Here is a 9,079-nt window from a genome sequence, read left to right on the forward strand (position 1 = left end):
TTGTGTCCGTGAGTGTGCGATGGGGGGCAATGGGGGAGGGGGCACGGCCGGGACGCGGCTGCTCCGGGGTTTTCCTCTTTCTCTCTTCTTTTTCCCCTTCTTCCCGTCCTTTTTCCCCCCTCTCTCCGCCCGGGACCGTCCCGCTCCGCCGCGCTCACCGGCAAAGTTATGCAACGCCGGGTCACGGCGCTGCCGCCCGCGCTGCACCCGGTCCCGGCCTGCCGAGGGGTGCTCCTCACCCGCACCCAAAACTTACCCCCACACGCACCCTCACCGGCCGGGCCGGGCCGGGCCGGGCTGCCCGCGGTGCCCCCGGGGGGGTCCCGGCCTCGGCAGCGGGGGCCGCCCCCGGGGCTCGGCGGGGCCGCCCGGGGTCTCTCCGCCCCTTCCTCCCCTCCGCGTTTATCTGCCGCTTTTTGTCACCGAGCCCGGCCGCTGCCTCCAGCCGGCGGCCGCCGGGTCCCGCCTGTGCCCCCCCGGCTCCGCCGGAGCCCCCGGGCCGGGCTCCGCCGCCGTCCCGGCGCCCGCTCGGGTGCCTGCGCGCTCCCTTTCCCCTTTCCCCTTTTTAACTCTTATCCATTTCTAATTAAAACGTCCCGTCTGCTCGCTCCTACATTAATTATTCTTCCCTCCTCTGGTACCTCCTTTTGATTCCTAATCCAATTATCTTTTTAAATAATTGCTTTATCTCTCCCCATCGCCGGGCACTGTTGCCTCTCGGCGCTTGGGCGCAACTCGGCTTCGTTTGCAACAAAATACCACTAATAATATCACCAATAAAATTCACAACTGAAGGCCGCCGGCCCGGACCGCGGCGCCGGGTGCGAGCAGCGCTGCGGCCGCCGAGCCCCCGGGGTGCCCATCGGCAGGACTCGGGGCGGCCGGACCCCTAACCCGCCTCTCTCCACTCTCTCCCCAGGCGCTCCGGCCTCGCCTCTGCGCGGGGAAGAAACCCGACTTTTTGTTTCCCGATCCTCGTTGTTTCATTCTTTTCCTCCTTGTTTTTCACCAATTCCTTCGCTGCGATCGCTCAAGGACCTCGCGGCGGTGACGGCGGGACGGAACGAAACAAACTCCTTTTGCACCTATTTTGTGCTTCGTTTCTTCGATTTTCAATTGTCGTTGGCTTTTGCGTTTTTTTTTTTTGCCTCTTGTTCGGGGTTTTTCGGGGGTTCTTTTTGTTGGGGCTTTTTTTTTCCCCTCCTTTCCCCCTCCCCACACTTTCGATTTTTTAATTTTTTTTTTATTATTATTATAATTATTTCTTTTTTCTGCGGGACTTTGGAGGATCCCTGCCCGGCTTTTAGCATGATGTCGTACCTTAAACAGCCCCCTTATGGCATGAACGGGCTGGGGCTGACGGGCCCCGCCATGGACCTGCTGCATCCCTCCGTGGGGTACCCTGGTGAGTGCCGGCGCCGCGGAACTCCCCATCCCCCGATGCACTCCTTGCTTCAGCGCTCCGGGGAAGCTCTGTCCCCGTCGTGTTTGGGGTGGGCTGTGTGGTGGGTGCCCCCATTTGCCCGCACCCCTGGCCAGACACAGCAAGGTGGGGGGGACAGCACCGGGTCCAGCTGGATTTTCCCCCTTTCCCGAGGCTTCTCCGTTCCCACGGGGATTTTTAAGGGTAGAAAAGCTTTAAAACAACAGGAAAAGTAGATTTACTTCAACACAACGAAATCTCCCCAGCGCTCCCGCCGGGGCCGGGCCTGCCCCTTCCCAGCCATGTCCTGCCCGTTGTGCCTGCAGCAGGGCAGTGCCCGCTTCAGTGGGGCCGAGCTGTGCGGGTGGCAGCGCAGTTCCTCGGGGTGGGAGGCAGGGATGCTTCCCCGGCCCTTCTCCCGCGGGGTGCCGGGGCTCCCACTGTGCCCGGGGCTGCGGGAGGTGTGTGGGGACCCGGCGTGACCACCGCAGTGATGCTCGTCCCCAGCCACCCCGCGGAAGCAGCGGCGGGAGCGCACCACCTTCACCCGCTCGCAGCTGGACGTGCTGGAGGCACTCTTCGCCAAGACCCGGTACCCCGACATCTTCATGCGGGAGGAGGTCGCCCTCAAGATCAACCTGCCCGAATCCCGAGTCCAGGTACAGGACCTGTTGAACTGGGCTGGGGGGATGCGGGGCATCCCGGCTCTGCTGGCGCCGCTCGGACCCGGCTCTCGCTCCAAACTCATCGCTGTTTCCTTGGGGATGGAAAGTGTGTGAACTCCCCGCCACTTGTCTTTCCCACCTGGGGGGCATCCAGGCGAAGGGGGGCCGGGGGAGGCTTTTATTCTTTTATTCTTCTCTCTTATCCTCTCATTAGTTTTATTGTTATTAATATTTTTCTGCACCTTCCACCTGCCCCGGAGTGTAGCAGCCCCAGTCCCCGGATGCTTCCAGGGGTGCTTCCTCCAGCACAGCTTCCTGCATGGTGCAGCCCAGCAGGGTGGGATACGCAGGCAGCACCCTGTGCAGGATCTGTCCCCCAGACCCATATCCTGTCACTGCTCAGGGAACATGCGTGAGCTGGGACACGGCAGCTGCTGTCCCTTGTCACCCGTGCTTGGGGCAGGCTGCGGGGTGTCCGGGTGCCAGTCGGAGGCGGGGTTCTTTTGGGGTGGGGGGGTGAGCGGTGCTAATGGCTGGGTGTGTGTGCTGGGAGAACTGGAGCTGGGGTGAGGTTGGCTGGGTGCTGCCGGGCAAGTGGACGGCCTCTGGAAGCAGCCTCTGGCCTCCTCCTCGCGCCACCGCTCATCCCATTGCACCCCATTTTGCCTCCCCAGGTCTGGTTCAAGAACCGCCGTGCCAAGTGCCGGCAGCAGCAGCAGAGCGGCGGCGGGGCCAAGAGCCGACCGGCCAAGAAGAAGTCGTCGCCGGCTCGCGAGAGCTCGGGTTCAGAGAGCAGCGGGCAGTTCACGCCGCCGGCCGCGGCCTCCAGCTCGGCCTCCTCGTCCTCCTCCAGCTCTGCCTCGTCGGCCCCAGCCGGCGCCCCGGCTTCCCTCAGCACCCCGGCATCGTCCATCTGGAGCCCGGCGTCCATCTCTCCCGGTGCGGCACCGGCAGGGGTGACGGTGCCTGAGCCCCTGCCGCCAGCCGCCGCGTCCTGCATGCAACGTGCCGGCCCCACCGCCGCCGCTGCCTCCACCAGCTACCCCGTGTCCTACGGCCAAGGCGGGGGGTACGGGCAGGGTTACCCCGCGCCGCCCTCCTCGTCCTATTTCGGAGGCGTGGATTGCAGCTCCTACCTGGCGCCCATGCACTCCCACCACCATCCCCACCAGCTTAGCCCCATGGGGCCCTCCTCAGTGCCCGGCCACCACCACCACCACCCGCTGAGCCAGAGCTCGGGCCACCACCACCATCATCACCATCACCACCACCATCAGGGTTACGGTGGCACCGGGCTGCCCTTCAACTCCTCCGACTGCCTGGACTACAAGGAGCCTGCCGCTGCCGCTGCTGCCTCCTGGAAGCTCAACTTCAACTCCCCCGACTGCCTCGACTACAAGGACCAGGCGTCCTGGCGCTTCCAGGTCTTGTGAGGGGCTGACCGCCGTCCCCCACAAGCTGCCGTGGACCCCTTGCCCAGGGTCCCCCCACCACCTCCCGGGCAGGACTCTGGCTCCGGCTCTTCCTCCATCTCCTCCTCTCCCCTCTTCATTTGCAGTGGTGATGCCCCGGGGTGGGGGTCCTGCCACCCCCGTCTCTGCTGACTGATATTTATTTGCTTCCTGCGCCCCTCCAGCGGGTTTATTATAATTATTATTTTTTTAAACGCGACAGAAGAGGAGTTTAAAAAAGAATAATAATAATAATAATAGTAATAATAATACGAAGCCGAGCGTCTCCCCTGCTGCCCCCCGGGCAGAGGCGCAGGCTGGCTCCTGCCCTGCCGGTGCCCCCCCAGATTCAAGTGGGGACCCTCACACCCTCCTCCGGGTGCGGGAGCCCCCGGCTCACCGGTCCGGTACAGCCTCTTGCCACTGGGAGCGGTGGGATCGATGTAAATACTGGGTCCGTTCCAGTGACCGCGATTGTTTATAGTTGATGCTGTCGGGCTGGCGTTTCTCTAGAGTCTAACATGGAGCAGAACTTTAAAAAAATTCCTTTTTTTTTTTTTTTTTTTTATCTTAATTTTAATTTTTTCCCCCTAAAAATGAACCTTTCCCTGTCTCGTGTCCTCCGTCCATCCTCGAGGGCTCCGCGCGAGCTCGGCTGTGCCGTCCTGGGGCTGGGGTGTGTGTTGGGGGGGGCAGCAGCCCACGGGGAGGCAAAGGGGGAGGGAAGGGCTGCCCAGCTGATCCGCAGCCTGCAGACCAAAACCACCCGGAACTTTTGGAAAAAATAATGAGAAAATAATAATAAACAGGAAAGGAGAAAAAAAAACCAGCTGAAAGAAAAGTTTTGGTTTGTTTTGTTGGGGGGGTGGGGGGGGTACAGGGGAAAGCGGCTCTGATTTGGTGGTTGGGGGGCACGACTTCTTGGGGGGGTGATTTTGGGTTGGTGGGGTGGTTTTTATTAGCGCCTTCTGTTGGTTGGTGCGTTTCCATGGGTCCGGGCTGCAGCCCTGCGTGCCCGGCTGCCCACCCGCCCTAGGCTGGGGCTTTCCAGCAGCTTTGCCCCATAGCGGGAGAGGGGCTGTGTACGTGTGATTTTTGATGCCATAACCCCACACTTACCCCTTCAACTGTAAGGCAACCCCCTTCCCCCCACTTCTTTCCCCACTCCAATAAAATCCAAACTAATAAACGCGGCGGTGTCCTGTCCTCCTTCCCCAACACCCCCACCCCCCCCCTTCCCCAGGAACTTCCTTCCCTGGGAAATGCTTCCTGGTGGGTCCCAGCAGGATGGGGGGGGGTGTGGGGTGTGTGGGGTGAGATGAGTTTGTGAGTGCTCTGGAGGGGAGACCCACCGCTGCCTCTGCAGGTGTGGGCTGGGGACCTGCTTTGATGTGAATTGATGCTGTTAATTGGTAACTGATTTATTGCTGCACTGCTGCGCCGGTGGGACCCACGGGAAGGGCAAATGCTGCCTGAAACAGCAATTCCCCTGCACCCAGTGGGGCAGCCCCACCAGCTTGGGACCCACGGGCAGGCCTGGGGGGTGGTGGGGTGCAAGGGCCACTCAGACATACAACCACACAGCCAGACCTCTGGCCCCCTGTGCAGGCAGGTGCAGGGAGGGATGCTCCACATCCGAGCCTCCAGCCCTTGCTCCCGGCATTTCCCTCCTCAGCTGCTGCCGGCTGCTTCCAGATGGGGAAGGGAGGGAATGAATTATTTCTAGTGACAATCTCCCCCTTCTTCTTCCCTCCAGACCTTCCCCGCAGTTGTTGGCGGCTGCCCACTAGCGCTGGGGCCATTCCCACTATGTACATGGCCCCTCTCCTGCTATGGGGGAAAGCTGCTGGAAAGGGGCGGGTGGGCAGCTGGGCACGCAGGGCTGCATCCCCGACCCATGGAAACGCACCAACATTCCCACATTACCATGGGACCTGGGCGGAGGGGATTGCTGCTACCCTGCTTGGGCCATCGGTGCACTGATGTGTGAGTTTTGTGTGTGGAGCATCCCCAAATGCCCCTCCTCCTCCGTGTGGTCCTGCAGCAGTGCCCACTGCACCAGAGAGCTCTGCGGCTGGGCCGTGTGCTCCCATCCCTGGTGGCAAGGAATCAGTGTTCTCCTCTGGGGAGGGTTTGCACCTCTCTCTATCCCCTGAGCATCCTGGTGGGGTGCAAATAGGGCTGGGAATGTGCTGCTGGTGCTGCTGGGAAACAGGCTGCAGTGGGAAGAGTAGCGGGGGTCAGCCCCAGGAGCCACAAGCTCTGTGCATCCTTCCAGGGTCACAGCCACGGCACAGACCCAAGGCGGGGAGTGACCGATGGCCTCATGGTGCAGTAGGGAGAGCTGAGAGGGGATGACTGCAACTGAGTTGAATTCAGGTGATTTTTCTTTAAATGGCTCTTTTCCCCTTTGTCTCCTTAAGTGCGTGTGTATATATGCATACACACACATATACATACACACATATACATACACACACATATACATACACACATATACATACACACACATATAAGTATATTGTTATGTATATATGTGTATCAAAAAATTGTTCTCTCCTGCAAGCACTAGTAAGGCACTCACTGCACCAAAGGGTGGCTGTACAGGCAGTTTGAGGGAGGACCACACATGCTGGTTCTGGGTGCCACCAGCCTATGCATCCCCAAGCCCTTCATTTAAAGAGGAGAAGTTGTTCACAGCCCTTCAGGAGCAGTAAAATGAAAACAAAACTAAAAATCTGTGCTCAGCCCAAAGTGAGCCCTCCCAGGTTCAGTGAGCACCCGAGATACAGGAGCCAGCAGCTGTGTAACACCCACCCCACACACTGCATCCTCCTTATGAACACTGCTTCATTAGAACGCAGTAAATCAGCGCTGCTGAGACACGCTGCCAAGAGGGGAGCCTGAGCCTCATTTTTGCTGATGTGGTCCTAAGCCTCTTCTCCATCCAGCCCCCTGCAGTGCAGCTGGGCCCAGGGTCTGCTTCAGGGTTTGGGACTCCAAGGGGTGCTTGTGTCTCCCAGGTAAATGCCCCTGCTTTGGGCACCCAGAAGCACCCAGTGCCACAGCCCCATGGCTTCTCCTGCATCCCCCACACCACACTTTTTCCTGTCCCACTGGTACAGACCGGGAGCACAGCAGTGGGGCCAGTCGCTGAGCCCAGCTGGAGGCAGGGCACAGAGGAGACTCTTTGAGATCACATCAAATAATGGCTTTGCCCTCACTGCCTGGCTTCATTTTCCTTTTTTTTTTTTTGTTGCATTTCTCTCAGCCCTGGCGTTTCTGCAGAGGTCAACACACACAGCTCCATCGGAACAGCCGGGCTGCTGGAAAACAACTAAAACTGCTTATTTCTGTCCTCTTATATCAGGGAGAACCCCCTGCAAAAACAGCACAGTGACTAACCAGAGCGATGCCCTTTGGCGAGCCGAGCGTGGTCAGGTTTCATCCTCCCTCCACTGCCTATGGGTGGGTGCCAGCAGCATGGGCAAGACGTGACTTGTGCCCACTGGCGGGCGAGCATGGACCAGGGAGGGTCATGGCCAGGTTTGGGGGGCCCCAGCACCCCGCAACTTTGCTAGCCAGGACTTGGGTGGCGGAGCAGACATCTTCCACTGTGGGCTTCCCTGAGGCTGGAAGAGGCGCTGCCGCCCGGAGCACAAGTCTTGGCAGGTAGAGCAGCGCTGGCTGCGGTGCCCGGCTCTGGGAGCAGGCGCCGGCGGGATCGGGCAGCCTGGTTGTGAAAGGGCTGCCTGTTTCACTGGGTGATGGGTGCCTCGCGTCTGCAGCAGGAACGCTGCTGGGTGCATGGCTGCTCTTAGCGGGTTTGTTTCTTGAAGAGCGTTTGCTGCTGGACCATGGCACTGCCAGTGGCCCAGGGGCTGGTGCTGAGATGCCAGGTTACTTGGCTCAAGTCTGGTGAAGCGCCTGCCTCTCGTCTGTGCGGCAACTGCCTCCACACAGAGTGCCTGCTCCAAAGGCATTTGGTGCTTTCCTGCCTGTAAGTCAAGGGCCAGGACTTTGTGGGATGCGAGGGGAAGAGGGGCAGAGAATACAACTCAGCTTGGGCTGTCATGAAGTTTTTATGCTTGGTGCTGATAGACCTGAAATAATTTATGATCCATTTGCTGTTATTGGAGTATTTGCTCTGAGTAGAGCCCTTGCTTGTAAATCTTTGCTCGTAAATCTTCTGCATGTGGTAGGGAGCTGTGACAGGCGATGATCTGAATGCCTTTAGTGGTACCTGGTTATGCAGAGGTGGGCAGAGGCTGGGCAGGGCTGCTGCTGGCCAGGGTGGCCAATTGCCATTTGGGTGCAGGATGTGCTTTGGAGACACAAAGTGTTATGGCTGAGCATGAATTAAATTATCATTAAAAAAATACTATAAATTGTAAGTTTCAGGAGCCGTACCCACTAAACACAACCGACTACAGTTACTTGATAGGCAGCCTTTCTGGCAGGGTGCAAAGAAAACAGATGATCCCAGCTGAATCGGGAGCGATCGCACCTGACCATTTGTGGTTGTCCCTGTGCTCACCTCTACATTAGCCAGTGCATGCTAATTCACGCACTTTGAGTAGCAATTCCTGCATAGAAATTCCCACATTGTTTCCAAACCTGTTTTGAATTTGTCAAAAAAAATCTGCTGGTGTAACTCAAGTCCCAGCCGAGGAACCTGCTGTACTGGAGAGCTCTTCCTTCGTGTCGTATGGTGGAGCACAAAAAGCTGCAGGGAAGGAGAGTGGAAATGGTCAGAGGGCTTGCAGCTAAAGGAAACCATATGCCTATTTCCAGTTAAATCCCTATTCAACACTTCCTTTCTTTTTTTCCAGGACAGACAGGACTTTTCCAAGAAAGCTATGAGAGGATTTTTTATTTTTTTTAATGAAAACCTGTGATTTTAGGAAACGGCATTCTGGATCTTATGTACATTTCTAGTATCACTTCCTGTATATTTTTAAGCTGAAATCCTCTTAGCATGCAAAGTAAATAGATTATGATATACTGAAGGATTAAGAATCACTGTCTGGTGTCAGATTAATCCCTCATATAGACCATCACTTGTACTGACAGAAATATGGCTGCAATTCAGCAAAAAGCTGTATGGTGAAGCAGCGCATCGCAGCATCTTCGGCAGAACCCTTGCCCAATTGCTGCGGTCCATCCTTGTGCTGTGTGTTTTCCAGAAAATAAATATAAAGCCATAGGACATTAAAGGTGTGTTCCCTTCCTAGGGCCACACGAAGCACAGCCAGTATAGGCACGGCTCTGTGCAGGGAGGTGGTGCAGCAGCCTGCTCTGTTTTGAAGCTCTCTGTGTTAATTTTTCCCTGTTGAGCGTACAAAACCCTACACATTGCAGCCCCTTTGCTCCCTTCAAACCACAAAGCAAAAAGGCTCCTTCAAATGGACTCATGGAAAGGTGCTGGTTGGGATGAAGTGCTGAAATGGCCTTGGAGTTTTTCTGGTGTGATCAAAGTTGCCTGTTGTGGAGTAGAAATTCGGCAGGGTTTTGGCTCGCAGGGGAGATGACAGTGAGCA

General features: G+C 57.6%; 1 protein-coding gene across 1 annotated transcript in view; it reads left to right on the forward strand.

Annotated features, from left to right (window-relative positions):
* OTX1 (orthodenticle homeobox 1) overlaps positions 1-4,171 on the forward strand; it is a 4,477-nt gene extending 306 nt beyond the window's left edge. The window contains exons 2-4 of the mRNA XM_065679252.1: positions 1,288-1,405; positions 1,931-2,082; positions 2,763-4,171. Coding sequence (XP_065535324.1) covers positions 1,309-1,405; positions 1,931-2,082; positions 2,763-3,521 — 1,008 coding nt within the window. The 5' untranslated portion in view covers positions 1,288-1,308 and the 3' untranslated portion in view covers positions 3,522-4,171. The remainder of the gene's footprint in view (positions 1-1,287; positions 1,406-1,930; positions 2,083-2,762) is intronic.
* Positions 4,172-9,079: the final 4,908 nt, after the last annotated feature.

Source organism: Lathamus discolor, chromosome 5, assembly GCF_037157495.1.
Source record: "Lathamus discolor isolate bLatDis1 chromosome 5, bLatDis1.hap1, whole genome shotgun sequence".
Taxonomy (NCBI): Eukaryota; Metazoa; Chordata; class Aves; order Psittaciformes; family Psittacidae; genus Lathamus; species Lathamus discolor.